General features: G+C 49.6%; 16 protein-coding genes across 16 annotated transcripts; 10 read left to right on the plus strand and 6 right to left on the minus strand.

Annotated features, from left to right (window-relative positions):
- The first annotated feature begins 67 nt into the window (after positions 1–67).
- Positions 68–2,010, plus strand: N7471_003195 (transcription factor SPN1). Its single transcript, XM_057275915.1, has 4 exons — positions 68–844; positions 918–1,000; positions 1,057–1,535; positions 1,586–2,010. Exons 1-4 carry the CDS (start codon positions 304–306, stop codon positions 1,833–1,835), a joined length of 1,353 nt encoding a protein of 450 aa, XP_057140553.1. The 5' UTR covers positions 68–303; the 3' UTR covers positions 1,836–2,010.
- Positions 2,011–2,262: 252 nt separating this feature from the next.
- N7471_003196 (HIG1 domain-containing protein) lies at positions 2,263–3,158 on the plus strand (the record flags this gene model as incomplete). Its single annotated transcript, XM_057275916.1, has 2 exons — positions 2,263–2,303; positions 2,369–3,158. The coding sequence occupies 2 exons, from the start codon at positions 2,263–2,265 to the stop codon at positions 3,156–3,158; spliced, it is 831 nt and encodes a 276-aa protein (XP_057140554.1).
- Positions 3,159–5,585: 2,427 nt separating this feature from the next.
- On the minus strand, positions 5,586–7,077 carry N7471_003197 (DASH complex subunit ASK1; the record flags this gene model as incomplete). Its single annotated transcript, XM_057275917.1, has 4 exons — positions 5,586–5,722; positions 5,789–6,767; positions 6,820–6,926; positions 6,987–7,077. The coding sequence occupies 4 exons, from the start codon at positions 7,075–7,077 to the stop codon at positions 5,586–5,588; spliced, it is 1,314 nt and encodes a 437-aa protein (XP_057140555.1).
- A 264-nt stretch (positions 7,078–7,341) lies between these two features.
- On the plus strand, positions 7,342–8,409 carry N7471_003198 (uncharacterized protein; the record flags this gene model as incomplete). The annotated part of the gene is made up of 2 exons (XM_057275918.1): positions 7,342–7,363; positions 7,478–8,409. 2 exons carry the CDS (start codon positions 7,342–7,344, stop codon positions 8,407–8,409), a joined length of 954 nt encoding a protein of 317 aa, XP_057140556.1.
- A 768-nt stretch (positions 8,410–9,177) lies between these two features.
- N7471_003199 (uncharacterized protein) lies at positions 9,178–10,710 on the plus strand (the record flags this gene model as incomplete). The annotated part of the gene is made up of 8 exons (XM_057275919.1): positions 9,178–9,281; positions 9,338–9,413; positions 9,520–9,563; positions 9,623–9,728; positions 9,780–10,136; positions 10,201–10,279; positions 10,355–10,538; positions 10,590–10,710. 8 exons carry the CDS (start codon positions 9,178–9,180, stop codon positions 10,708–10,710), a joined length of 1,071 nt encoding a protein of 356 aa, XP_057140557.1.
- A 142-nt stretch (positions 10,711–10,852) lies between these two features.
- On the plus strand, positions 10,853–11,065 carry N7471_003200 (uncharacterized protein; the record flags this gene model as incomplete). Its single annotated transcript, XM_057275920.1, has 1 exon — positions 10,853–11,065. The coding sequence occupies one exon, from the start codon at positions 10,853–10,855 to the stop codon at positions 11,063–11,065; it is 213 nt and encodes a 70-aa protein (XP_057140558.1).
- A 513-nt stretch (positions 11,066–11,578) lies between these two features.
- kat1 (putative 3-ketoacyl-CoA ketothiolase (Kat1)) lies at positions 11,579–12,954 on the plus strand (the record flags this gene model as incomplete). The annotated part of the gene is made up of 3 exons (XM_057275921.1): positions 11,579–11,649; positions 11,704–11,884; positions 11,950–12,954. 3 exons carry the CDS (start codon positions 11,579–11,581, stop codon positions 12,952–12,954), a joined length of 1,257 nt encoding a protein of 418 aa, XP_057140559.1.
- A 166-nt stretch (positions 12,955–13,120) lies between these two features.
- N7471_003202 (putative zinc metalloproteinase) lies at positions 13,121–14,164 on the minus strand (the record flags this gene model as incomplete). The annotated part of the gene is made up of 1 exon (XM_057275922.1): positions 13,121–14,164. The coding sequence occupies one exon, from the start codon at positions 14,162–14,164 to the stop codon at positions 13,121–13,123; it is 1,044 nt and encodes a 347-aa protein (XP_057140560.1).
- An 821-nt stretch (positions 14,165–14,985) lies between these two features.
- Positions 14,986–15,210, plus strand: N7471_003203 (uncharacterized protein; the record flags this gene model as incomplete). The annotated part of the gene is made up of 1 exon (XM_057275923.1): positions 14,986–15,210. One exon carries the CDS (start codon positions 14,986–14,988, stop codon positions 15,208–15,210), a length of 225 nt encoding a protein of 74 aa, XP_057140561.1.
- A 101-nt stretch (positions 15,211–15,311) lies between these two features.
- N7471_003204 (uncharacterized protein) lies at positions 15,312–16,289 on the minus strand (the record flags this gene model as incomplete). Its single annotated transcript, XM_057275924.1, has 1 exon — positions 15,312–16,289. One exon carries the CDS (start codon positions 16,287–16,289, stop codon positions 15,312–15,314), a length of 978 nt encoding a protein of 325 aa, XP_057140562.1.
- Positions 16,290–17,168: 879 nt separating this feature from the next.
- On the plus strand, positions 17,169–17,525 carry N7471_003205 (uncharacterized protein; the record flags this gene model as incomplete). Its single annotated transcript, XM_057275925.1, has 1 exon — positions 17,169–17,525. The coding sequence occupies one exon, from the start codon at positions 17,169–17,171 to the stop codon at positions 17,523–17,525; it is 357 nt and encodes a 118-aa protein (XP_057140563.1).
- Positions 17,526–18,311: 786 nt separating this feature from the next.
- Positions 18,312–20,683, minus strand: hsp88 (Hsp70 chaperone Hsp88; the record flags this gene model as incomplete). Its single annotated transcript, XM_057275926.1, has 4 exons — positions 18,312–18,599; positions 18,663–20,406; positions 20,468–20,499; positions 20,609–20,683. 4 exons carry the CDS (start codon positions 20,681–20,683, stop codon positions 18,312–18,314), a joined length of 2,139 nt encoding a protein of 712 aa, XP_057140564.1.
- Positions 20,684–20,880: 197 nt separating this feature from the next.
- On the plus strand, positions 20,881–21,293 carry N7471_003207 (uncharacterized protein; the record flags this gene model as incomplete). The annotated part of the gene is made up of 3 exons (XM_057275927.1): positions 20,881–20,904; positions 20,961–21,079; positions 21,254–21,293. The coding sequence occupies 3 exons, from the start codon at positions 20,881–20,883 to the stop codon at positions 21,291–21,293; spliced, it is 183 nt and encodes a 60-aa protein (XP_057140565.1).
- A 53-nt stretch (positions 21,294–21,346) lies between these two features.
- Positions 21,347–23,751, minus strand: chsD (chitin synthase D; the record flags this gene model as incomplete). Its single annotated transcript, XM_057275928.1, has 3 exons — positions 21,347–23,402; positions 23,479–23,645; positions 23,698–23,751. The coding sequence occupies 3 exons, from the start codon at positions 23,749–23,751 to the stop codon at positions 21,347–21,349; spliced, it is 2,277 nt and encodes a 758-aa protein (XP_057140566.1).
- Positions 23,752–24,580: 829 nt separating this feature from the next.
- On the plus strand, positions 24,581–25,914 carry N7471_003209 (tRNA maturation protein LHP1; the record flags this gene model as incomplete). Its single annotated transcript, XM_057275929.1, has 3 exons — positions 24,581–24,904; positions 24,960–25,756; positions 25,815–25,914. The coding sequence occupies 3 exons, from the start codon at positions 24,581–24,583 to the stop codon at positions 25,912–25,914; spliced, it is 1,221 nt and encodes a 406-aa protein (XP_057140567.1).
- A 336-nt stretch (positions 25,915–26,250) lies between these two features.
- N7471_003210 (Dabb family protein) lies at positions 26,251–26,735 on the minus strand (the record flags this gene model as incomplete). Its single annotated transcript, XM_057275930.1, has 4 exons — positions 26,251–26,311; positions 26,370–26,505; positions 26,563–26,649; positions 26,717–26,735. 4 exons carry the CDS (start codon positions 26,733–26,735, stop codon positions 26,251–26,253), a joined length of 303 nt encoding a protein of 100 aa, XP_057140568.1.
- Positions 26,736–27,684: the final 949 nt, after the last annotated feature.

The raw sequence follows: 27,684 nt of genomic DNA on the forward strand, positions 1-27,684 counted from the left end.
ACCACCGCTCTCCTTCACTTCTTGAGGTTTTGCCTTCACTACCTCCCCTCTCTCTATCCACTTGCATTCTACTTAATTTAGTGAGAAGCTTGTGCTGAGCTCCTCTTTTTAATCCCTATCTCCACATCTTACCTGATCTGCTCGAATCTGCAGAGCACCAGTTGATTTTGCGGAGAGGCGTCGGGATCACTTAGGCAGATAACGTACCGTGACTTGTTTGCGATACTTCCCCTAACTGATCTCTACACCTTCGAACCTTTGCTCTTAATCTATCCCCTTACAATTACCGTCATCTGAACCGCCATGTCTGCTTCACCGGACCGCAAGGCTGTCTCGCCTGCTGCCTCGCCCGCCGCCTCGCCCGCCGCCTCTCCCGATCCCGAAGTCCCCGAGCAAGTCGCAACTCCGGTTACTGGTGACGACAACGAGGGCGAGAACTTCACTGAACCTGCTGCCGACGCCAAGGAAGCCACGGAAAACGTTGACGATGATCTACACGACGGAGACGACGACGAAGTTGATGATGACAAGCTTTCAGACGACGAGTCTATTTTGTCCGAGGTTGACGAGGCACAATTCGACAGCTTCGACCCAGAGAATGTTGATGTCGAGGACCGCCCACAACTTGCTATTGACGAAGATAACCTGAAACTCATTGGTCGTCACAAGCGCAAGCGCACTGAGGATGGCGAGAGTCGTCCGCGCCGAAAGGAAGGTCGTCGCGAGAAGAAGAGCCGTCGAGCTGATGAGGGAGGCGACGAAGAAGGCTCATCTCGCCGACGTGAGCGCAAGCAGCGCGAGGATAAGCCCGATGTGGATGAGGAGACTCTTGACCCGGAGACCCGTATGTTTTGCTCTTTGCTGGAAGCTGGTTCTCCGCCCCACACAGCTTGTACTAACTAGCTTTCAATTATTAGGACGTCGCCGAGCGCTCGACCGCGCTATGGATGAGGCGATGAAGAAGCCGGCGAAGAGACGTTTCCGCAAGCAGGATGGCATTGTATGTGTTGCGCTTGGTGACACGTATTCACCTACATTTACTGACTGTACTGTTAGGATTTGGAATCTATGGCGGATGCTGAAATTGAGGATATGCGCAAGCGCATGACCCACGCAGCGCAAATGGATGCGATAAGCCGCCAAGAAGGAAAACCAGCTATGCACAAGCTCAAGCTCCTTCCCGAAGTTATCATGCTCCTTAATCGCAACCAGTACACCAGCGCCCTGGTCGACCCGGAGATTAACTTATTGGAAGCCGTTCGATTCTTCCTCGAGCCTCTCGACGATGGCGCGATGCCCGCTTACAACATCCAGCGCGACCTATTGACCGCCATTACCAAGCTTCCTATCAACAAAGATGCTTTGATTGCCAGTGGCATTGGAAAAGTGGTTGTCTTCTACACCAAGAGCAAGCGCACCGAGCGTCGCATCAAGGAAATGGCAGAGAAGTTGCTGGCCGAGTGGACACGACCAATTCTCCAGCGCAGCGACGATTATTCGAAGCGGGTCTACCAGGAGGCCGATTATGATCCTACGTATGTTTATTGTTGCACGGTCTCCCTATCACCCACTAACACCCCTATAGGAAAGTTGTCAGGCGCGCTCCTCCCACCGCCGAGGAGATCCAAGCCGAAGAGCGTGCCCGCGCGATGCTTCCTCCCCGCCTTCTCAACCGTGCTCGTGTCGATCGTACCAACGTCAGCTATACCGTGGTTCCGCGCCAGACATCTGTGCGCGAGACTCAGTTTGCGCGCCCCTTGGGTGCCAGCGGCGAGGATCGTTTCCGCAAGATGCAAGCCCGCCAGGCTGCGGCACGCAAGGCGTCTCGTCGGTAGATTCGGCACCTGTAAATTTCTTTCCAAAATGGCATCGGCCAGTTCCGTTATGTGAGATAATTTTTACGGTGTTCGGGCGTTTCGGGATCAATCGGGGATTGATTAGGGATTTGGGAGTGTGTCACCTTCGCATTCCGAGTGGAAATAAGCAGAATTTTTATCAATTGAAATTCTTATGGAAACAACCAAAGTAAATCTAATTTTAAGTTCCAAATATGTCAGAGATCTATAGGGAAAAAGCGTAAAAAGTCCGGCAAGTTAGTTCCGCGCAAGACCGAGAGATGTCCGGGGTCCAGCGCCGGAAAAAGAGCAGATCCCGCACTCCCACGTCATGCGATCCGGCCTTTGCTTTTTGGTTTTATATCGGACATTTCACCCTCTTCCAAGCTTTCTTTTATTTCCATTTTAAAGAAATACATCTCACACAATGAAGATTCTTACTAAAGAACAAGAAGAAGCTCACTACAGGTACGCAAGTCCTACACCCTACAATTCCCAAGATTAGCCCATACTGACGACACAAACCTCAATAGATCCGTCGTCAAAGGCGGCACAGTCGGCGGCCTCCTCGGTCTCGCCGGCGGCGTAGCAGGCGTCCTACTCGCCTCACGTCGTTACCACACAATCCGCAACCTAACCCTTCCCATGAAAGCCTTCCTGGTGACGTCCTCGGGTACCTTCACCGGTATCATCGCCGCCGACCACGCCTCGCGCGAGTACGAGAACGAGCAAAACGCCGCATATCAATGGTACGAGAATCGCGAAGAGCGTCTCCGCGCTGAAGAGATCCGCGGTCTCAGCTTCACTGACCGCGCTGCTGCCTTCGCCCGTCGCGAGAAATACAAGATCATCACCGCCACCTGGGTTGCGTCGATGGTTGGCTCGTTTGCGCTGGTCAGTCGCATTCCCGGACTCAGCGGACAACAGAAGCTCGTGCAGGCTCGTGTGTATGCACAGGGTCTGACGCTGGGTGTGTTGTGTGCTTCGGCTGCATTTGAGATCTCGGATCAGCGTCGTGGTCGCGGCTTGCTGGACTCGAAGAAGAAGGCCGATGCAGCGAAGAATAGGGTTGAGGATGTTGAGGAGGACCAGCCTGTTCACCAGGGTGGTAAGCCTACAGAGGGCGATCTCTGGAAGGATATGGTTGCTGCGGAGGAGGAGCGCTTGAGCTCGAAGCATCAGTCTCTCTATGATAATCACGAGAAGCAGCAGGCTGCTGGTGAAGAGAAGAAGGAGGAGAAGTCTGAGGAGAGTGGTGATGAAAAGGACTCCAAGACAGAGAAGAAGGACACAGAGTCCAAGAACAAAAAGAAGAGCTCCTAGATATAACTCTATTGCTTCTTGTTCATCCCCCACGACCGCCATTGATCGACACCCATTGCAGACATCGCTGCCAACTTTCTTTCTATTCCCTTCCAAGCCCGAAATCTCTGTTGGACAACAATGATAGGTGGGAGGGGGCGATGACATTGCTTGCTTGGCCTTCATCGCCAGTACATATCCTACGATTTCTTAAGCGTTTGTCTTCTTGTTCATGTCTCGAGGGTTCTCTCAGACCACAAAAGTGACATTTGTTCTACTGTGTCCACGTGTATGATAATACTATAGGCAGTGCCCTCTATCTCTCTTTCTCTACTCTTTAATGGAAATGAATCTGCAAAAGTGGTCGCTGGGGAATGACGTCATAGTTATTCATGGGTATTTGAGGTCTAATTGTGACTAAGCACTCACCTACACCCTTTCCCGGTGTAGGTGAGCCCACACCTATTAACAAACCCATACCTGTTAACAAAAAAATCAACATTTCAATTTTAAACCTATTTTTTACCATCAAAACCATGCCGAATTCCTCCGAAAAAGAAGAGATTCTTCTCTCAAATGCCCTCGAATCCTATAAATCAGGCCAATTTACTAGTATTCAGGCCGCAGCCTCTCATTTTGGCGTCTCAAAGTGGAAGCTTCGAAACCGAAAGGACGGTAGAACAAATGGAAAAGGCCGTGCAGCTACCAAAAAGGCCCTAAATTCCTCACAAGAGGCCTCTCTTATTCGCTGGATTGAGCACCTTAATTCAGTATATACACCGCCAACTGCTATCGATATTGAGGGTGCTGCGAATCGTCTTTTACAACATTGTGGTTCCGACCGGCAGGTTGGCAAAATGTACGGCTATCAATTCATTCAACGCCTACCACCCCATATTACTCTACGCACACAAAAACCAATGGAAAAAGCAAGGATTGAAGCTGAATTACACAGTGATTTAGTTCATTGGTACCAGGTTTTTGGCCAGTTTCTTAAAAAGAATAAAATCCAGGCCCATGAACTATACAACTGGGATGAGACTGGCTTTCAGCTTGGTATTGGAACCAAGGAAAATGTTGCTTCCACCCGTAAATATGAGACTATTGCGACCGGTGGAATAGGCCAGAATATTACCGGCATTGAATGCATCTCTGCCGATGGCTGGGTTATGCATCCATGGTTTTTAATGCGTGGTTCCGAACAAATGGAAGATTGGTTCGATGGCGATGATGATCCTACCAACTATAGGGTTATTAAACCAACTGCTAAAGGCTGGACGGATGATAAAACTGCTATTCAATGGCTATTAGATTTCCATTATGCCACTAAAAAGCGAGTCGCTAAAGGCAGACCTAGGATTTTGGTTATGGATAATCATGGGTCTCATGGAACCCCGGAATTCGAACATATTTGCCAAAGCTTCAACATTATACCTTGGTGGTTTATACCAAAGTTAACACATCGATGCCAGCCTCTTGATGGCAAGCCATTCTCAGTTCTTAAACAAAAATTCCGAAAAAAGAACAATGAGATTGTACGATGGGGTGGAGATGTTGATGATAAACGACATTTTCTTCGAATGATCAAAACAGTTCGCAAAGACACCTTTAAGGCACAGACTATTAAATCATCATTTCGAGATACAGGTCTTTGGCCTTATGATTTACATATTGTTTGTGATCAAATTGATCCTGGCTGGGAAGATGAACCAGTCCTTGAGATATATGGTCATACGCCGTCACCAGACCGTGAATTTCCCAGTTCGGCAACGAATTCGCCGCCTAATTCAGATCAAAGATTCTCAAAGGTTGAGAATAAGGTTCAATTGATACTCGAGAACGATGAACCAGACCTTCCAAAGCTTCAAAAGCATATAGACCGTGCAATTCGTGGTGGTAAGCAGGCTATCCAAGACCTAGCACTTGCAAAACAAACGATAAAAAGGATGCAAAGCCACAAAATTCCTATCAAAAAATCTAAGCGCATGGTAAAAGGTGCTGCTAAGAGTCCATTATCATCAATTGCAGGCAATTCGAAGGTGTATCGGCGATGTACGAAGGAATCTAAATTGGATATTCGGCATGAGGCTGGGAACGCAAGGATTCGAGACTACTGGCATCGCGCGAATCAGGCTCTCAAAGAAAAAGAAGAGGCATCAGGGGATAGAGATTATCTTGATGTTAATAGTGAGCTATTTAGATATGTAGATCCAGATGGTATGGTGGCTGAAAAATAGGTTTAAAATTGAAATGTTGATTTTTTTGTTAACAGGTATGGGTTTGTTAATAGGTGTGGGCTCACCTACACCGGGAAAGGGTGTAGGTGAGTGCTTAGTCACAATTATGTTGTAATATGGGCAATGTAGCAGAACGTAATGGACATGGAAATGAAATGCCAGGAATCAATGATAAAAACCTGTAGTCAGCCTTATTCCTTTGATTGTCGATTTAGAAAGTTTCATCTTCCAGACGCTCCATGCGGCGGATCACACTTGGGCTTTGGTCGTCGCCAAAGTCATCTGTAATGTCCCCAGCTCCAGCCGTAGCCAGCAAATCGGTTACAATGCGCTTAGAAGCCTCTTTTGCTACCAGGGCAAAGGAAGTTAGCATGGATGGAGTATTAAAAAGAAAACCAAGGGAACAAATCTTACCAGGTGTCCTCATCAACCGGCTCTGCGGAATGTGGAACTGCATTGTCTTAGGAGGACTCGGCCCAAGATCCTCATCATCGTCATAATCCAGATCGTCCTCGCTATCCCACATAGCCGACTTACCCGCAGACTTCTTAGCAGGTGTCAAAACACTCATGCCAGGCCTGGGAGTAACGCGCATGCGATTGCTGCTAGTCCGTCGCTTGCGGTTCGTGCCCGGAGTGTCAACGCCTTTAATGGGCGATGAAAAAATCTCCGAGTGGAGCTGTGGCGCCTCTGGCTCCGGGCTCGAAATTGGCGAGTCGTCATATCCATACTTGGAGGTAGTCTCGGCCGGCTTTGGGGTGATGTTGAACTTTGGTCGAGTGTTCGTGCCGCCGCCCACGTTGCGGAATCCCTTCCCGAGCGGCGTGGCTTGCACCCGGTACGTCTTGTCGAGCATTTGGTGCAGTACTGGGTCCGAGGTCTTCTGGTATCGACGGTCTTGAGTGGAGAGCTGCGACGCGGGCGGGAGGAATGGTGAGGACATCGGGGTTGTGGCGGATACGCCGCGTGGGAAGAAGAGCTGGCGGCCTGGAGTGGATGGGAGGGTCGAGGAGTCTGGGAGGTCGAATGGGGGTTCGGATTCGTTGACTTGTCTTCTTAGGTTCTCGTAAGAGGACGAGTACTCCATTGAGGAGGTTGTCATGTCGTCGTCGGCCTGGTGGTGCTGGCCCGGAGCACGCGGGGTGCTATGGGAAGAGATTGCGAGATCTGTTAGATCAACGTCGTCTGCCTGGTCGCGGCGGGGTGTTTCATGGCGCTGGGAAGAGGGCGTCTCGTGGGACATGGTCTCGTCGAGACTGGTGCTTTGGGTTATGTCGGTGGACAACTCTTCCTCCGTGGCTGTTGGATCCTGCATCGTTTCTTCGTCGGTGTTTCTTTCTTCATAGCCGGATAGAGATACATTGGCACTAGCTTCGAAGAATTGCTTCCAAAACTATAGGGAGTCAACAAAGCTGTCTATAGCTGTATATGCGGGTGGTGCTGACCTTGGAACCTTCCCAGACATCTCGGGAATGCTCGGTATATTGCTCTACCAGAGGCAATATACTTGTAGTAACTATCCGATGAGCTTGACTGAAATTGTGGTCGATCTCTGTATGAACATGATGATGAGCGGTCTGCTAGACTGTTTTGTTTACTTTTTTGGCCCTACCTTGCATTGTAAGGGTGATGGACTGCTCCAATTTCTCAAGCTCCTCGGTGAGGGACAACGGCCGTTGGGCCTGCGACTGTTGACGAGACATAATGGTATCACTCAAGTTGAACTGTACAACAATCGAGTCAAGAGGTGGGAGCTTGCAATCACGTCCATCTCTCTGACGCGCGGGGAACTTTGCCCAAAGCGGTGTGTATTTAGGGCCGGTGATAAGGGCTTGGCGGGTCACATGCCTTAATGTAAGGATAAGACGTAGGCATCACCGAATCATCTTGTTCTGCTCCATGGATGACGGAGGTGAGTCTCGAAAACTTTTGAAAGGAAAGATACAAGTACAATATTCGGGTTCATTATGCCTGCACCACTTGCGAAAGGTATGGCCCTCTACTTCCCTGAACTTCTACGACCTCTTCCCGGATCATCCGGGCGGTGTACTCGGCCTTATCAGTTCCCCACTATGTAGAGGATGAGGCTGACCTCTCATGCAGGACTCATCATTACTGTTTCTGTGCTTGTAGCAGCCGGAATCGCTGTGTACGAGTCGCCACAGTTTCAACAATGGGTGACTACCTCGCGGCGCAAGATCGCCTTAGCCCTGCACAACCTCGGCGATGAGATCCAACCTCAAGACATAGCGTTGAGACAAGACATTTCTATGACTGAGGAGACTGGTGAAATTGCCGAAGAACGCAGACGGATTGCTCGTGCGGATATCATGCGACGAGGAACGCTCCTTGGGTCACGAAGGAAGGCCAGCCAGCCCGGCCAGCCTCATAATAGCTTTGACGCTCTCGTCGACGACGAGGGCAACCTGCGTAAACAAAAAGACCACGAATACGATGTTCAACCCAACGAAGAAATTACTGCTAACTCAACGGGAGTTGACCTGGGCACTTCGGAGCCTCTCCGCCGAGGGGGCAAGCAAATCGAGGCCGACTCTTCAACTACGCTGGGTCGGAATCAGCTGCATGTCGATATCCCCTCGTCCGCTCCCTCGAGCCATCCTTCGGAATCTATTATTCAGTTCACACCTAGGTCTGAAGCACCCGAGGGGGATAGCCTCTTTGATCCATTCTCTCCCAACTCTCCCTTGTCTGTATCTGGCTCCAGCCACACAGAAGACCACCAGCAGGTATATTATGCGCACCCTGATGCGCTAAGCAACGGAACCTATGAACACAATCACCTTGCTGCGCTAGATGGTTTCGGCCACGACAGTGTTCAGTCTCACAATGATATTTCGGCCGCTCCTTCTACCAGCGGAAGTTTCAGCCATGTCGGTAGATCCGAGGATGGAACGTCAGACGGTTCTCTTATTGACCTTGATGGACGATCTGTTGGTGGTGTGGCTACTCCAACATGGTCTGATGTGGGTAGCGTAATTAGCAACGAGGATGCTGGACATCCTCAGTTGCTCTGATGTGGAACGTCATGGATAACGGACACGGACGAACGGATGGGCTTTATTAGCTCGGGGATCTTTATGGTATGGTGTTAGGTGTTTGGCTTTAGGTTTGAGCTTGGCTGCAATTTGTGCTGATGCGATATAACCTTGGTACGAGGGATTTAAGCCCTGTTTTAATTGAAGTACCAGTGGTTTCATTGAACTTGCAATACTCCTAGAAAAACCGAGAAAAGATGCTTCACATGCGATATGGCCTGTCAATTTGCACTGACCAGCATAAGGGGAAGTTCAAAGGCAAAGATCGGACTTTGCCTCTCACATTCAATCACCTGAGACATAATTGACGCAATCGCGAAACAGAAGCCTACAACATACATTGATAGGAATCAAGCTAGGTGACGTCCACTACTTCCACAAGGTTGGTATATATACTTTGACTGGCTCGGCCTACGATGTAGATCTCGGGGATCTGCTGATAAGGCTCTATTGGGTCGGCTGTAATAACCGGCTGGATTCAACATCCATGGATACGTGGGGACTCAACTTGGAAATACCAGGGAATCAAGAATCCAAAACGGCCAAACGGCCAATCACATGGGAATATCCATGCTATGACGTAGCCACAACGCGGCCTAGGCCTGGCAAGAACAACCTTGGAACCTTGGGAAGGCACCTAATTATAGTACTTTGTATATGGTTTATAGTATATCGGGAACTCCTTATCCTCGAGTTCTCTATTCTGGCAATTCATTCAATCTTCTTCACATCTGTAACTTTGGGATCATGGCCACATTCGTCACACATAAAATCATGGGCACCGCCCTTCAAATTACCGACAGGTATACAGACTTGCAAGCGCGAGGTGTGGGTGCCTTTGGAGTAATATGGTATATCCCCTTGTATATTCTATTCGTACCGTAAGACCACTAACATCCAGTATCAGCTCGGCGCATGATTCAATGGCCAACCGAACGGTTGCCATAAAGAAGATAGGGAATCCCTTTGATAGCTCTGCCCGGGTCAAGCGCACGTATCGTGAGATTCACTTGATGAAGCAGCTGAAACATGACAATGCATGTGCAGAAAAAGAGATGAAGTATGAACGTGAACACTAACCGCCAACAGTTGATCAACATGTCTGATATCTTCATCTCACCAGCGGAAGATCTGTACGTGAATGACTTCTATATTCCCCAAATTCAATTATACTAAACATTTTGAAATACAGTTATCTTGTGATGGACTGTTGCATGACAGACCTTCATCATTTGATCCAATCAAGGTCGAAGCCATTGGAGGGCAAGTTCATCCAGTTCTTCACCTACCAGCTGCTGGTATGTCTGCCCGAGTTATCTGGGAAATGTCAGTGTAACTGACTATCTCAGCGAGGGTTAAAATTCATGCACTCTGCTGGTGTGATCCATCGTGATCTCAAACCTAGCAACATTTTGATCAAAGAAAACTGCGATTTGAAGATTTGTGACTTTGGTCTAGCTCGAGAACAAGATCATCAGATGACTGGCTATGTCTCAACACGATATTACCGAGCTCCAGAGATCATGTTGACTTGGCAGAGATACAACTATGCGGTGGATATTTGGAGCACTGGTTGCATCCTGGCAGAGATGCTCCTAGGCAAAGTCCTCTTACCGGGAAAAGACAACGTGCATCATTTCAAACTGATCACTGAGATATTTGGGAAGCCACCCAAAGAGATTATGGAGACAGTTTACAGCGACATTGTATGACCGAATTCTAAACCGCCGGGTCAGATATGGAAGATAAGATACTGACTACAAGTTATAGACGATGAAGTTTGTGGACTCTCTACCTGAAACAGAACCCCGATCACTCGGAGCTACCCTAGGAGATGTTGACCCCGAAGGTATGTCGGTTGAGATCTTGATTGATATCAAGTGCCTCCTGATTTGTCTACCTCCAATGATACTGACTTTGCTAGCCATTCATCTCTTGGAGAAAATGCTTGATATAGATCCGCAAAAGAGAGTCACAGCGGCAGATGCCCTAACCCATCCATACGTTTCGACATATTCGGATTGTAACGACGAACCCGAATGTGAGGAACAAATTGATTGGTCTTTGTTAGACTCAGAAATGACCACAGACGAATGGAAGAGCAAAATGTATGTATCTTCCCAATCTGAGGTATATTGAGTTGGGCTTATCATTTGAAGGTATTTCGAGATTTTGAATTATCACACTGGTTCATACAACTGGGAAGATAATGACCCCAAAGCCCACGAGGGAAGATTTGAGGATTGGCTGCGCGACGAGATAATGGTGGGTACATATTAGTGATAGTTAAGAAGTTAGGTATATCATATTTCCCTGTATAATAACGCATGAATTTATCATCTGAGCATAAGCATTTAGCTATCGCTCCTAGTGTATACATGCAGATCCCATTGGCAGATCAGTAGAGCCGATTACTATCGACATGAGCGAGGACACCTCGATCGAACAAGCAACAGAATACATCGCATTTAAGGACGAACAACTAGCCGTACTCACAAAAAACGAGCTCGAGATCCTCCTGCAAGAGCGAAAGGAGCAAGAAAGCCGACATGACCAAGAGCAGAAAGCCGAGTATACCCAGCTGCGCAAAGAACTAAAGAAACAATGGCATGGACTACTTTTATCCATACACTAAGAATTAAATGATTTACCCCATAATTCAACGGGATTAACACTTTAATCAACCGAGTTGCCTAGGCATCTCCACAGGCTAAGTCCATAGACCTCGTTAAAGTACTAGGTACTTCTTACAATTAGGGATTATGGGGCAAATTAGAGGTACCGGGTACTTATTTACCGGATAACCTGATAGGCGAAATGAACCTCGGCAGCCTCGGGCGAAGCGGAGATCTTCTCTTCTCTTCATACTTCTTTAACTCCTCCTCCTTAACTCCCCTTCCTTCTTTGCTTATCTTGTTCCTCGTTTCACTCCTACTCTTCTGTAAAATTGTAAGTTCTTCTCTTGCCCAGCGCGTGATTTACTTGTTTTCACTTCCCTCGCCCAAATCTCCGCACATCAAAGCTTCCCCGCATTAACACCGAAAACTTCCATGCCAATACCGGCATGTTGAACAAAACAAGTCGCAGAAGGGAAAAAGAGCAGAAGACTAACTATATAATTTACCCAGTCTCTCCACCTCCATACATCATGGCCGCAGATCGTTTAAACTCGCTCCTGAGCCACCTCAAGCCCGGCGCCACCAGCGGCCTCGCTGCTATGTAAGTCCTCAAACGAACTCAGTTGTGCTTTATGAGTCTAACAAGCAAACGCAGTACACAGAAGAACCCCGACGATGTGGTTATTACCCTAGCAATCCGCACACCCCTGACCAAGGCGCGTAAGGGCGGGTTCAAGGACACAGAGTTGGACTACATCCTCTACGCCCTGTTGAAGCAGACTCTGGCCAAGTCACAGATTGACCCTGCTCTGATCGAGGATGTTTGCCTCGGCAACGTATGTTTAATCTCTTTTCTCTACTCTACAAATCTATAGATGGAATATTCTAACCCTAAAGACAGGTCAACGAAGTCAAAGCCGCCTACATGGTCCGCGCCGCAGCTCTTGCCGCCGGCATCCCCCACACAGCTGGCGCCTCAACAGTGAACCGCTTCTGCTCGTCTGGACTGAAGGCCGTTCAGGATATCGCCAACCAGATCCAACTGGGCGCCATCGACATCGGTGTCGCTATGGGTGCGGAGCTGATGTCCGCCGCTGGCGACCGACTGGAGCAGCCCTTCCACGAGGAGGTCCTGCGCAACCAGGAGGCCGCCGACTGCATGCAGCCCATGGGTCAGACTTCCGAGAACATCGGAAAGGACTTCAATATCCCCCGCGAGCAGCAGGACCGATATGCCGCTGAATCGTTCCGTCGTGCTGAGGTTGCTCAGAAGAATGGCTGGCTCGATGACGAGATTGCTCCGATCACTGTCAAGGTTAAGGACCCCAAGACTGGCGAGGTTAAGGAGGTTACTCTGACCCGCGATGATGGTATTCGTCCCGGTACTACTTTCGAGTCCCTTTCCAAGATTCGCCCTGCCTTCCCGCAGTTCGGTGACAAGTCCACTGGTGGAAACTCCAGCCAGGTTACCGATGGTGCCGCGTCTGTTCTTCTCATGCGTCGCTCCAAGGCTATCGAGCTGAACCAGCCTATCCTCGCCAAGTTCTGTGGCGCCACCGTTGCCGGTGTGCCCCCTCGCGTGATGGGTATCGGCCCAACTGCCGCTATCCCCAAGCTGCTGAGCAAGTTCCAGCTTGATAAGAATGATATCGATATCTACGAGATCAACGAGGCTTTCGCCTCTATGGCCGTCTACTGTGTTAACACCCTTGGTCTTGACCACGCCAAGGTCAACCCCCGTGGCGGTGCTATTGCCATCGGTCACCCGCTCGGCGCTACAGGTGCGCGCCAGATTGCGACCATTCTGAGTGAGGCTCGCCGGACAAAGAGTAAGATTCTGGTCACTTCCATGTGTATTGGAACTGGACAGGGTATGGCTGGTCTCTTTGTCAACGAGCAGCTGTAAATATTCCGAGATTAGTCTAATTACGCGACAAAATATACGATCTCCAATGTACAGAAATGAGTTAATTACAAACGAAGAATATGTATGGTATCAAAGGCTATGTAGTTTAAAAGCAAGAACTCATAAATCATGAAAAGAATAGTGCACCAAATGAGCGACAATGATATCACTTAGCATCATCTTGCTTCCCGGTCTGACTCTCCCTCTTCATTCTCTCCTCCGCAGCCCGCGCCATGATTTCCCGACGAGAAAGCGTCCCGCCAGAAGCACCATCTCCACCCCGGCCTCCAGTTGAGTCGCCTTGCAATCCACCAAGGACAAACTCTCCACCAGTCCACCCACACTCATCAAACTCCTCACCACCCTGAACGTTATCCCAATCACCAGGATTATAAAACTCTTGACTAGACAACTGATTCCCACCAGACTTCCAGTCAGCACGGTCAACCTCCTTCTCAATCTGCGACGTCAAATCCCAGAAGTCACGGTCATGAGGTCCGAACACGCAATGCGCAAGCTCATGACACAGCGTCTTCCGAATAGTACGGTAATCACGGTATCCGTCATATGCATCCGTTCGCAGACGCAACTCGATCACCTCGCCTTTATTCCGGTTCAGACCTAGCGTCCGCGACTCGCTCGTCGTGTGTTCTGCCGGGTTCATTTCCGTCAAGAGCGGGACGGAGAACTTGTGTTTTATCATGGCGGCGCGGATGCCTGGGTCGTCGCGGAGGCGTTTGAGGAAGTCGAGGGAGCGGTCTGGGTTTGGGAGGTAGGATAGTGGGAGGAGACGGTGGAAGGTGTAGTTATTGCTTGAGGATGAGATGGTGTGGATGCCGCCGCTACGGCTGGAAGATGGTGTTTGTTTGTTGCGTCTTGCGGCGCTTAGGGCGGCAGCTCGTGATTCTTGTCGTCGCTGTTCGCTGGCGGATTGTTGGTGGAGATCGGCGATTGCTTTGGCGGGGGTGCCGAGGAGGGTGATCTTGAACTTTGGGGAGGAGGTTTGAAGAATTGCGTCGAGAGGAGTTGGTGGGAATGGTGCTTTCTGCATCCCTGGCTTTGGGGCTATGAGGAGCTTTTGGTTGTCCATGGGGATGTTGAGGATGCGCTCTATCTCGGAGGAGAGGTCTTGTAGTGTTGCTGAGGCGGAGACTTGGATGATGTGCGCGGTCCCATGGTGGTGGACAGTTAGCTCCTTAGGAGAGTCCATTATAGCGTATGATTATATTGACGATCGTAGAGGAAGAGCTCGTAAGGAAAGAGCTCGCGACAAGAAAAACCGTTTATATGGCCCGAATAGGCAGGCGCGGGCGAATTCGACCCGGTTCCACGGGGTTAGGGTTTGTCAGCACGGAGATAAGCAGCCGTAGAGGAGCCAGCACGTGATATGTATAAAATTCATGTGAAATTGTGTCTCAGGCAGTAAGGCAACCGCTCCATGCCCAATCCAATGAAAAGGCTATGAGACTATGTACGATGAAATACCCTTATAACTGGACTATTCTACAGTTCGCAGTTCGTTCTAGACAGGGTACTGCACAAATTGAAGATATACACCTAGAAACCGACAAAATAATTGATTTGAAATTCCAGGGAGCTCTAAAGGCAAAACCTTTACATGAATATTACCTCCGCTGATCGAATGAGGCAAAAAAAGGATTTTTGGAGTCCAGAAAATAATTGCACCCAAACTGCGAGCGGAACATGTTCGCTCAAAGTAACAAGAATCAGATGCGGGTTAGCTCGAGGAGCCCTAAGGCCCAAGAAGAAATCCGACAAACCAACAGTTGAAAATGACGCCCTTCCTTCCACTATCACCACGCATACTTCGTATGAATGAATGAACCGGAAACTCTTTCACCAAAAGCCACAGCAAACCCCCTTCGGTTGTCTTCTCAGCTTCTTCCTACAGGCCAACAGGCCTGCAAAGCAAGAAGCAATGGCAGAGAACTACCGCAATCTGTGTCTTCGGCAACGATTGCAGGCTCGCATTCGGCAACTTGTGCACATGAAGATGTATTCAGGCAGGTAATGATTTCTCACCTCACACTGCAAACTTCCAGTGTTACGCCAAACCCATTGCGAGTTCCTGTGGTGTTCGCAGCCGTTGTTCTCGTGGTGCCGCAGGTCCTCGACTATCCGGTCAAAAGCGTTCTGTCGAACATGAATATTGGCGTTGGCCGGGACCTCCTCATCCACCGCTTGAATTGCCATTTCCTCAAGCCTGTGCTCGTGCCAAAGTGGACACTCGCATGATTTCCAAACCAGGCCACACACATAGCAAAATTCGCGTCCACAACTACCAATCATTAGCTTCTTTTCATGTGCTATAATATGTTGGTTGTAAGAGACATCGCTTACCGACAGGTCATATGGTTGCAGCCGTGGTGAAGCTCTACCATAGTTCGACAGTTGAAGCATCGCTTCCATTTCTCGGTATCCGCCATTTCTAGAATAGCATGAAGAGGTTCGTCCATTGGGCAATCGACACGAGGGTGGGCGAGGGAGCGGCATGGTACATGTGTTTGCTGATGACATTCGACGCAGGTGCCGTGCTCGTTTTGGATAGCGAATGGAGGGATAAATTTCGAACATGTCGGATCGGCGCAGTAGAGACGATCCTTCGCCGTCCATTCAAGGGCCCTTTCGCTGAAATTCCGGAGTTCGTCGTAGTTGAGGATTCTCAACGCAACTCCAGGCGGAATGACATTCCCACAACAACGCGGCGGGTACAACTCTTCATCTTTGATGGCACCGAGGAACATCTGTCTCGTGCAGTCGCGACAAAACTCGTGGCCACACGAGCCCTTAAACATAATGAAATTGACCTTTGTGAAGCAGGACGCACATTCTCTCATAAGGCTGCTTGTCCGGGATGGGTGTATCCGCGAGGAGCCTTCCCCGTTATTAGATGCTTTGTCGCTCATAGTCATTCGACCCATGAGATCCCCCATAACAATGGAAACGGCGTCGTCATCGTCATCTTCAGATGTGGTCCCGGTTACGAGCGAGGAATTTGAAATGTTATTAGAGGTCAAGGTTCCATTGCTCAGAGCGAGAGCGAATTGGCGGTCCTGATTAGCAACTCTTTCCTCGTGTTGAAGAGATGTCAGAATCTTTTGGTCGGTGGCAATTGCGGTACTCGTGCTAAGCGCCAATATCTCGTCGTCGATGGAAATTTGTGTGATCCGAATATTCTCCCTCAAGCACGCGATGGCAATTTCAAGATCTGTTTCCTTTCCTGCGGCCTGTTTTCCTTTCTGCCTGTTCTCAAGATCATCTAGATCCTCGAGCAGGAGTTGGAGGATCATTCGCTTGTCTCGACCTTGCGCCATGTTGAGAGATAGATTGAAACTTGGAAGTCTGGTACCATGTAAGAAGATATGGCTGGTCAAAGAGCGTGGAGAAAAAGGGAGAAAGAGAGAGAAGGATGTTAGAGAGAGAAGGATGAGAGAGAGAGAATTGGGTTAAACAGAGGGAGGAGAAGGAGTAAGGCAAGTTTGGTGAGATAATAGTCACGCGAGGCATCTAGAATGGTCAACACGTAACACTCAAACGCGAGGTCTTTAACCCACCAACACACTATTCTTTTCAAAGTTGGGATTGTGAGCTTTGCTTCTGGTCTTTGATGCGCACCATAATAAGGGGTTTGTTTCTTAATTGTGAAATATCGTCATTATCTCCATAGTATCTGCGGGAAGCCGTCCTTTAGGAGCATGGACCCGTGATAGGGCAGCCTCTACCACTTCACAACAAGCACCAGGTGGGTCTTGGTCTTTGCCTTGTCTCCTCCCAAATGATAATTGCCATGCTTTATATGATTGCTATACCTGCTATGATAATTAAGTTTCCCCATAGTGTCAGTAGAACTGCCGTAACGATAAAGCCTCAAATAGGGACCAAGGGTTTGATAGTCACATACACTTCGTATAAAAAAGTTATCTGATCTTATATTTTGTTTAAAATCCAAGTTTATCCTTTTTCTCCATCTCACTTTCTCAAATCCTACATCCCACTTGTGTGCTTCCATCACCTAAAAGAAACTCCATCATGCCTATCATGCCCATTGACATGTTGCAAGCCTCACCGATTCACATTACAGATCCTCAACGTACCCACCATCAAACCTCGCCCGGGTTTTATTCTAGGAATATATTCCAAATCGAGGACCCTGTGATTGGTTTACAATGGCTTGAAACCTCAACCCATCCCTAATGCAAAGCCTAGGCCAGATTGATCTCTACGTTCGGCCGGCCTATCACCTAGAATGGCCTGCATTGTTGAATAAACTATCCACAGAAGCTGTCGGTCTCCAGGCACTTGACGTGTTCCTTGTCGTTGAGCCCAGTGCCAACCAGTGGGGAGCAGCGTTGGATGTTGAATTCGTGCGAGCGCTTGGGAGATTCCAGGACTTGAGTACGATGGAACTTCGTGGCTGGTTCCCCAAGGAGTGGCCGGAATATCTGGAGTCTAAGACTGGCTTGGATGTTTTTAAGGAGTCGGAACACGAGGGTTGGTACTTGAAGTCGCACAGACGATTTCAAAGCATGCTTGACCGTCAAAGCCCTTGAATAGGTAGGGGTTACTTGTCCTGGGCCGCCGTCCAAACTGCTGCTCACCAAAGTCAGGTTGTTGCCTTCACGAGTTCACTGCTTCATCGTATCTCGGAATCGCTGTTTTTGAAATATCAACCCTTGTTATGGCAGACAGACATTGATCACCAGGAAATGCCAACATACATTTCGATGGGTGGTTGGGACTCAAGTTTCAGATCTTTACTTTGCCTAGTTCTTCCATTGATCAATATTCTCAAGGCTTCGTCCATGTGAACTTTCATAGTCTCACCAAAAGTAGCGGCAATATGTTCACTCCCAATAGCCTAGAAAGGAGGTTAGGGAGAAAGCGAGGTTGATAATTGGCAGCGATGCCAAGACTGCATTTCGACGTTGAATCCAACATGCGAAGGTGCGATAGGGATAACGTGCCACAATGAGACATGCCGATACTTACATGCCGATACTTATTCTATAGGGTCCCAAAATTTGAAGACAAAGGCATTGAGTATATTTTCATCTATTCATAAACATCCAAGGGAACAGGAACGATCTACATCATAACCGTTTGCCATTAGAACAAGAAAAAAAAAGTGGCCAACGATTAAAAGCCGGTCGAGATCTCTAGCTCCATGAAACATCTCTTAAAAAGGTCCTTTTCGTCATAACGCGGCGATTTACCCTGATCCAAATTTTGGTAATGAATCAGAGTAAAGCGCAGTTTTGGGATCGGGTTTTTCATACCCAACCCGAAAACAAATAGAAAACACATCAGTAAATCATTCCATTATCGTGGGAATGCATCTACTGCTTCTCCTCAGTCTCGTCCTGGGCCTCGCCTTCGGCGGGGGCATCCTTCATCTCGGCGTCACCCTCGGTGCTCTTCTTGGCGTTCTCTTCAGCCTTCTTGGCCTCGATCTCGGCGCGGCGCTTAGCGGCGGCCTCCTCCTCGGCCTTGCGGACGGCATCACGCTCGGCCTCGACCTTCTCCTTGTAGCGCTGGATGATGGGGCCGGAGATGAAGCGGATGTCATCCATCTTGGCGACGTAGACGGACTTGGTGGCGTCCTCACCATCCTCGTAGAGCCAGTCCTGAGATGATGCATTAGTATGGTTGATCAGAATAATTATTGACAGATGCTGGTTCGAACTCACCTCGGTGTCCATGAGCTTGGCCTTCAACTTCTCCTTCTCCTCCTCGCTGGCGAACTCGGCGTAGACGCCGTCGATCTTGTCACGGAGCTCGTAGATGGAGGCCTCGAGCTCGTTCTTCTTCTCGTCGGTCTCGGCGACAAGCTTATCCTCCATGTACATGGCGTTCTCGCGCTCGGTCCAGGCCTCCTTGGTGGCCTGGTCGAAGCCGCCGGTGGCGGAGGTAATGGGGAGATCACCCTTGCGAACCTGCTTCTTAACCTTGCGGGTCTTCTTGGGCTGCTCCTCCTTGGAGTCGGTGTCCATGTCACCCTCCTTCTTCTCCTCCTCGACGGGCTCCTCGACCTCCATATCCTCGACGTAGTATCCAGACTCGACGTTGAGAATACCGTGCAGGTTGAGACGGGCCTTGAGCTTGCAAATCATGAAGTCGTTGTTGGCATCAGCGTGGACGCCCTTGACGGAGAAGCGGCCAATCCAGGGGTTGACCTTGCCGGGCATAGCGGCGACGTCGGAGTAGCGGGCCTCGAGATCGAAGGGCTGCTTGCGGTAGAAAGTGAGGATCTTGGTGGAAGGCATGACATTGCCACGGCTGAAGACGGTGAGGCTGGTGTCCTCATCGGGGATCTCGGGGGACTGCTCCCAGGTGAAGTCGATGGGGTAGTTGACAATGTCGTGAACGGCGAAGTCACGGACACGGAAAACGGGGGAGAGAGTAGCACAGCTGAAAGCACAACCGCGGGCAATGGCCTCATCCTGGTTCAGGGTGAAAGACAGACCCTTGCCGAAGAACTTGCTGATGGTGTCCTTGATAGAGGGGACACGGGTGCAGCCACCAACCATCTCGATCTGGTCAATGTCCTCAATCTGAAGCTTGGCCTCGGAGAGTGCCTGCTCCAGAGGAACAGTCAGGCGGTCAAGGAGAGGCTTGACCATGAGCTCAAGCTCCTCACGCTTCATCATAGCGCGGACGTCAGTGTCATCCATAAGGGACTCAACGCTCAGAGGTGCCTGGGCGTTAGCGGACAAGACCTTCTTGAGCTTCTCGGCGGCGACCAGGGTACGGGTCCAGGCCTTGCCGTTAGTGTGGATGTCAACCTTGAACTTCTCCTTAAACTCGACGGCGAGGTGCTCAGTCACAGCCTTGTCGAAGTTACGGCCACCGAAGTGACGGTCGTAGGCGGTAGCCTTAACGTTGAGTTCACCCTTGCGGAACTCAACAATGGAGGCAGTGTAGTCGGAGTAACCAATGTCGATGAACATCACACGGCGGGGCTTCTCCTCGGGGCCGGGGAGATCCAGCTTGGTGATACCCCAACCGAGAGCGGTAGCGGTGGTGTCGTTGATGAGACGCAGGATGTTGAGACCGGCAATATCACCAGCATCAATCATAGCACGGCGCTGCACATCAGTGAACCAAGCAGGAACGCTGACAGTAACGTCGGAGACGGGAGCGCGCAGTTCCTTGGCGGTGATGTCCTTGATCTTGGAAAGGTAGGAAGCGACCAACTGAGTCGCTGTGAACTTTTCCTTCTTGCCGAGGTAGTTGACCTCGACACCAGCCTGGCCATTGACGTCGACCAGGGTGCATGTGTTGTATTCCTGCTCGATGGCGACATCGGGGTCGTTGAAAGAACGGCCGATCAGGCGCTTAAGGGAGCCGACAGTGTTCTTCAAGTTCGAGATCTCCGCACCTTTGGCGGCCTCACCGAGGTTTCGGCTGCGAGGTGTGAATCCAACGACGGAGCTAGAAGAATATAAATCAGTATTCGATTATCTGGTGGACAGCGGGGGTTTGGGGGACGTACGGGGTCTGACGATTAGAAACCTCATTGGCAATCTATAATGTCAACAACAAGTAGTTAGCGCAATTGCTCAAATTTGTGAGGTCATGATTGATCCCGAAAGAAGACCGCAAGTCTGGATCAAGACCGTGGGGTAACACGCACAATGTCAATGCCCTTGTTGCGGGCAACACCAATCTTGGTGCTTTGCGCACCCAAATCTATGCCGACGACACTCATTATGGAAGAAAGTAGGGGGATATGGGAGGTAGGGGGGGTAGAGGGAGATGGAAGATTCAAAGGAAGAAAAGTGAGAGAAGTCGGAGGGGAGAATTTGCACGCCACTCCACTATTATTGGAGGGGCGATGAACCAAGTGTCAAGCGGTCTGGCTGATCTTTAGGCGCCGAACTAAAGGATTTCAAATTTGGGGTATAAATGGATAACGTAAAATGTGTCAGAGTGTGCTTTCTTTCATTCATTTCCCTCTCTCCGACTGGTCTATATACCTTTCTTAGCATCCGGACCATGCTGGTACCTCATCGAATCTTCTGGTGGCTGCTGGACTACCCACCTTCACCGCCCACTGTTGCCTGGCAGAAAAAAAATTTGATCACCGCCCTATGAGGAATCTACGGTGGATCATTGGCTACATCATATGTTCTTGGGCTTGAATGTTGTTTTGGATTCTAAAACCTATAGAAGCGAGACAAAACAAAACCGCCAGGCTGAAAAACATAAGAATAGGATGACCAAAATAGCCATGCTGCGGCGAAGGAGTCGCACTGAAAAAAACAAAAACGAAAAAAAGTGCGAAAAAAGGGGAAAAAGAGGAAAAGGATGAAAACTGACGTCATGCTCGTGGTACATATGTTCCTGTTAGACAATAATATCATGAGGTGGGTCACGGGGTTTGAAAGCATCTCGGCGCCAAGTAGCTGGGCACCATTCGTTCTGGCTCTGTGTAGTCCGGAGGCATATTTTCAGAGCGCCCAGTGTGGTATGCCCCTGGTGGGTGGGTGAGTCCCAAGCCATCGTGCTCGGATGCAGAAACCATAGGCTGAAGAGTGACTCCATCATCAAAGCGGTTCTCCGAATTGTGACCAGCGACGCTCACCGACGCCGTTGATGCCCGGCCTTGGCGGGCATAATAGAGCTTCTTTTGGTCTTCCTCGCCCATCAGGAGGGTTTCCACGTTCTGTGGCGTGGCAATCGAGCTAGAGCCGCAATCCGATGATGTACTGAACACAGAGTCAGTCGATTGGCGCAAGTGAGGAGGTAACTGGTACTGGGAATTTTCGGGATTTTCCATCGCGTTGACCATCCGTGCAAGTGCGGGCCCAGGGCCGGCAGTGTTGACATAAAACCCATCAAGCAGCTGCTTGGCAGGTGCAAATCGACCTTCCACATTCTCCGATGGGCGGATGGGGACGGATCTCCGGCGCACAAGGCTGTTGCGGAATGTATCGACGTTCACATTAAACTCATCGCCCTGCTCTTTTGCCCGTTCAACCGCTTCTCCTGGTGTGGTATGATCATCAGCAGTGGCAGCATCCGCCCGTGGTCCGCCCCAAGTTCGCTGACCGGCTGTGAAAATACCATAGACCATATAAATCCAATTGAAGAAGGGATTCACAATGAACATGATGGGATAAAGCCAGGCTTTATACCGTCCGAGACGCAGGCCAAAGTATAGCATGAGTAAATAATTTAACCCCAAGGAGACCCCCATGAATCCCACAGGAAGATCCTTAACCTTCTTTGAGGTTGTAATCAGTGCGATGATCATGATGAAAAAGAGCAGTGCGGTTGTTCGGATCGTGTTTTGCATGAATCGCACCAGACACAGAAGGGGATAGCGCACCCAGAGCCGGACATCAGTGATCATGCAAACCTCGTTGGTGATGAAACCTAAAAACCATCGTCGGCGTTGCTTCAAGAGAGTACTAAAGGTCTGGACCGCTTCGGTCTTGCAGAAGGCGCTCATACATAGTTGGATTTGATACCGCTCCGTGGCGCCAATCATGAACAGGTGAGTGAGCCATCGGTCTTCCCCAAGATGACATTTTCCGTAGTCGAAGAGATCGTCGCATTGCTCGGCCTTGTCCGAAAAGTAATACTTGGCCATCTTGCGGAAAGCGGAGAAGCGTAAAATAGTCAAAGCTCCAGGGAGGCAAGTCACTGCACCACAGCCAGACTCAACAGATCGTTCAAAAAGCTGACCATGGACATATTCCATGTCTTGAAGAATCGTCAGCAAGCTGTTTTTCTCCGTCGTCGACGTAATGATGCCCGTCATTGCAAGCATATTCCGCTTGCTGCCTGGCTTAAGTTCCATGTCGTACATGAAGTTCTGCAAGCAGACTCGGTCAAGAATGCAGTCGGAATCGATGAAAAGAACGAACAGATTGTCATGTCTCTTCAGGTACTCAGCATAAACCTTGTCGATAAGCTTGAAAGTATGCTTTTGGCAGTGTCGTTTACCGCCATGTTTGAAGCGAGATACCGTGATCCGTGCACCCTTATAAACACAGTCAATGCTCTGAGGATAGCTCTCAAGCGTGATCGGAATACCGAGATGGTCGAGGACGCGGAGATACGGCTCGTCCACCTTGCCACCATCATATGAAAGAAATACATGGATGCAATTTGCAGGGTAGTCGCAGTCAACCACGGAGTTGATGGCTTTGATCAAGACACTTGGGTCCTCCTTGTATACTGGCATGACAACCACAGTCTTCGGGGCCGTCCTATCATCAAGCACTCGTTTGATCCTCTTTTTCCTCCCCAGTGAATTGGTGGTGAGACCGTAAACACAGAATAGCCATGGGCCGATCAGAAGAACAGAAAAGGCCCAGAATGCAAACACTTGAAACCCATGCACCATCTCGTGGGGTAAGTCAACCGTGATCTGTGGCGGCAACGGCAGTGTCACGAGCATGACTGGAAGGAACGCCAGTCTATCATATGTTTCGTCAGTGGATGTCCCTGGATGAAGCTGCTAGGCAGTGAGCTCCCAGCGTCCAATAAACCTACCGTATCACTGTGAACAAGAAGATCATCACCACGGCCAGAACTCTTATACTCCAATGGTCTGCTTTCATCCACACCTTGATCAGGCAGTAGATGAAGGCGCTGAGCCACAGAATCCATTCGAACAGGGCTGCAAGCATCAATGGGCCGACGATCGAGAGGTAGATTATCTGTCGAGGATGGTCAGGATAGTATCCCAAGCCCAGATAGGGGAGAGCATACATCTTTGGCGGGCCAGGTCTCCTCAACAGACGAATCCCTTTGTAATAGTATCATTTTGATGTGAACCTGCTTTCTAACGTTGAAAAGAGCACTTCAAGTGAAGGTTGAAGGGTCCGAAGGTATTGTAAGTGGAGAATAACGGCCTTGACATCACGTTTCGTTAGCGGAATTGAATTGGGGACCTCAGATGTGACAGACCGATACTTACAACTAATCGTCTTGGAAAGAATATTCAACTGAAGATATCCATGGATGTGTTGATATTTGATAAGAGTGAATGCTCTGTGACAGGATGAGAAGGAAATTAGGTCACCCGGGGAGAAGGGAGGGAAATGGAGCCAGCATATTGATCAACCACTTGGTCACGGCCTTGGGGAAGGTGCGATGTGCCGGAGGTCCTTGCACTTTGACGATGTTGACGAAAAATATGAGTACATAATGAAGGGACTAGGGGCCAAACTGATACTTCCGCCTGAGAACTTTCTATTCATACTTCTATTCATCTATTGTTATTCCAATTCTTCGAATATAATGCAGATAATGGAGACAATGAATACAGAAAGTCGAATTGCCCAAAATGGAATAGTTCGAATTCACGCTAACCAATCGCGGACTAGTTCATGCCTCAGGCGCCAATGGAGCTCAAAAAAATTTCCCAGATTCTCCCCGCTGCGATATTGTCACAAGCGCAATAATATTCTGAATAGCGCATTGATCAATCTATAAAGGTATTGTTACCACATGTCCCCAGGTTGTCTATAAATCCCCTCCGATCCCGTGTTGACTTTCTGCTTTCCCTGACTCATTTCCATCGCGTCGAACCTCCCTGCTTATCATTTTTTTTTTCAACATCTGAAATAGTCTCCACATACAATTCGCAACTATGGCCGAAGAACAAAAGACCCCCGTTGTCAACACCGAGGCTGAGAAGGATGTTCAGAATGTCCTCGCCGAACTGAAGGAGGAAGGCGCCTCCGAGCAGCCCGCTCAGGACGCCGATGAGGCCCGCATTGTCGCCGAAGCTGCTAAGCTCGGAGAGAAGTCTGAGAAGGCCGAGGAGAAGACTACAGAGTCCCAGACTGAGAAGCGCGAGACCCGCAGCTTCCAGCGCGATGGCCGCGGTGGCCGTGGCCCTCGCCAGAACAACGCCAAGTTCGATCCCTCCACCCAGGAGGTGACCGACGACCCTGTGCAGATCCGCAAGCAGGTATGACCATTGGAAACGCTCCCTCACTAGACCTTAACTAATGCGCACACCCTAGGTCGAATTCTACTTCTCCGATTCTAACCTCCCCATGGACAAGTTCCTACTCTCCAAGGTTGGCGGCAGCGCCAACAACGCCGTGCCCCTCGAGCTCCTTCACTCTTTCAAGCGCATGCGCCGCTTCCAACCCTTCAGCGCGATCGTCGAGGCTCTCAAGACCGCCGAGAACGTCGAGCTGACTGAGAACGACACCGCCGTCAAGCGCAAGGTCCCTCTGCCCGAGTCCGTGAACGAGCACGATGCCAAGGCCATCAAGGTCTTCGAGGATGCCTCCATGGCTCGCTCCATCTACGCCAAGGGCTTCGGCTTTGGTGAGGAAGAGCCCACTACACAGCTCGACATCGAAGCTCTTTTCGCCCCCTACGGTCCTACAAACGCCATCCGCCTGCGCCGCACTCACAACGACAAGACCTTCAAGGGCAGCATCTTTGTTGAGTTCGAGTCTGAGGAGAAGCAGAAGGCATTCCTCGCTCTGGAGAAGAAGCCCCAGTGGAAGGAGAATGACCTGGTCTTCAAGAGCAAGAAGGAGTACTGCGACGAGAAGGTCGAGGAGATCAAGAACGGCAATGTCTACCCCTCCAACGCTCGCAACAGCGGCGGCCGTGGTGGTAGCCGTGGTGGACGTGGCGGTCGTGGTGGTCGCGGCGGTCGTGGCCGTGGTGGTGGCCGTGGCCGTGGCGGCCGTGATGGTGGTCGTGACCGCAACGACAATGATGGTCGTGACTGGCGCGAACGCCGCACCGAGGACCAGCAGAATGGCTTCCAGGCTCCCCGTGAGGCCCAGAAGGACTCTCGGTAAGTCAAACTGATCTGATGTTCGCAGTGAATGAATAAATGCTGACTTTAATTCTAGTGGTGTCCCGGTCGTGCAGAGCACCCAGAAGCGCTCCCGTGAGGATGAGGGCACCAACGGTGGTGATCACCCTGCCAAGAAGGTGGACGCCAAGGAATAAGGTATCCAGTTTCGGCGGATTGAAATGTCTTCTCTTTAATTCTTGTTCTCTGATTCGGTCAATCGGCGGGATTCAACCAAAAGTATTGCGGATTGGAGATCCGACCTGCCTCTGTTTTCCGATTATTTCATGGAGGTGAACCTTCTCTCGGCGTTATGTCATTTCATTACGAGCATCTACGGGTTGGCTAGGTAGGCCTCGGTGGCTACGATTAACCCGGGGCCTAGGGTTTGATATGTACAAATGAGACTTTTGAACGGACTGTTCTCAAACCCCTTCCTATAATGGCAGTACCTTAGGACTAGACTTGCCTAAATCACTTCATATACCAGACACCTAGAACTCTAGATCATACGCCAAAGTATCATCGCAGAGCTCCTCGCGCATTTTATGAACCCTTCAAGGTGTCAGCAAATCAGCCCACTGTCCTCACTGATCCGACGAAGGAAACTTACTCTAAATGAGCAGGATGCACCGCATACGTAGCGATATGCTCAGCCGTCTCCAAAACAGCAACAAGTCCCATATCAAAACCCTGGGCACGGGGAATCGAGATCGGCAGCGGGGGACCGCTCTGTAGCGACAGCAGTCCTATTGCGAGGTTCCTATGAGAAATTGTTCTGATCTGAACTTCAGCATCTCACTTACCAGGAATCTTCCCCACCATCCCCTGGCATGTCTCCTTCCAGGTGGCGATCTGGGCCGGAGTGACGCCGGGCTTGAGGCGGAAGAGGACTTGGCACTTCGTTAGTGATCGAGGTTCGTTTCATGTCTTTTGGACACTCGGCTGCGTCCAACTCACCTATGTGATAAACTGGCATTTTGACTGATTCTTCACGGATAAGGATAGACGTGCGTTGCCCAAGTTTAGTCCGGCTGTTGTGTCGTCGTGATCGGCGGGGCGGGGGTGGGGTTCTCGGCGGATGTCCGATGCAGTACGGATATCTTCTGCGTCGATGATATACAACATCGATGGCAACAGTGACTTGGATTACATCGAGGGACCGCCTTGCTGGTAATTAGTCTTGCATATTGTAGTATATAACCCTAGGTATAAATCTGTTCGGACTTCAATCAATTTTGATATAAATTTATGCGACCCAATTTGATCACCCACCTTTGGTATTCTTGTACGGATCCTTTTAGGACTTTCTTCGTATATAAATGACAGGCCAATCCCACTTTTGAGAGATGCAAATATAATCACCTATCGCTGACGTACACCGAGCCTCTTCCTATTTCTTCAGAAATCTTCTATATCCTACCCCTACGTTTCTACTATTTATAAGACTTTGCCCTACTGCTGGTTATAAAAACAGCCTGAGCGTTCTGCTCCCTATAATTTGGCAATTTCCCTGTTGCCTCATAAGCTGTGTTATATTTCTACATCTGCGTTTATAGTTGCTTCTAGCTATCATCGACATTTACACGCGCCGCCACTATAAAGCTTTCATAAATCAAATTCCTGCCCCGGTCATGGTCAGAACCCTTCATATTCCAACGTTCAACAATATACTGCTTGAGCTTTGTATATTGCTTGAGCCTTGTATAATGATCCTACCTGCAATACGACGTCACTTTGGTGTTATCCATGTTTGCCTCTTATAAAGTTCTCTATTTGTATCGCAACATGGCCCATAGGCTCTGGCTTCCTCGAGTGATATACTATTTGCTTTATTAGTCCTAACTACAACCAGTTGATGTTTGCTATTGGCTGTTTATATAGCCAGGGCACTTATTTGAGCACATTCACCTTTCGCAGCTCTCATC

This window comes from Penicillium samsonianum, assembly GCF_028829775.1.
Source record: "Penicillium samsonianum strain IBT 33392 chromosome Unknown utg000002l_segment0_segment0, whole genome shotgun sequence".
NCBI lineage: Eukaryota > Fungi > Ascomycota > Eurotiomycetes > Eurotiales > Aspergillaceae > Penicillium > Penicillium samsonianum.

Coding starts and splice junctions, on each gene's coding strand:
- N7471_003195 (XM_057275915.1), top strand. CDS start 304: ATGTCTGCTTCACCGGACCGCAAGGCTGTCTCGCCTGCTGCCTCGCCC. Junction 1,001..1,056: donor TCCGCAAGCAGGATGGCATT/GTATGTGTTGCG, acceptor CTGTACTGTTAG/GATTTGGAATCTATGGCGGA. Junction 1,536..1,585: donor GAGGCCGATTATGATCCTAC/GTATGTTTATTG, acceptor ACACCCCTATAG/GAAAGTTGTCAGGCGCGCTC.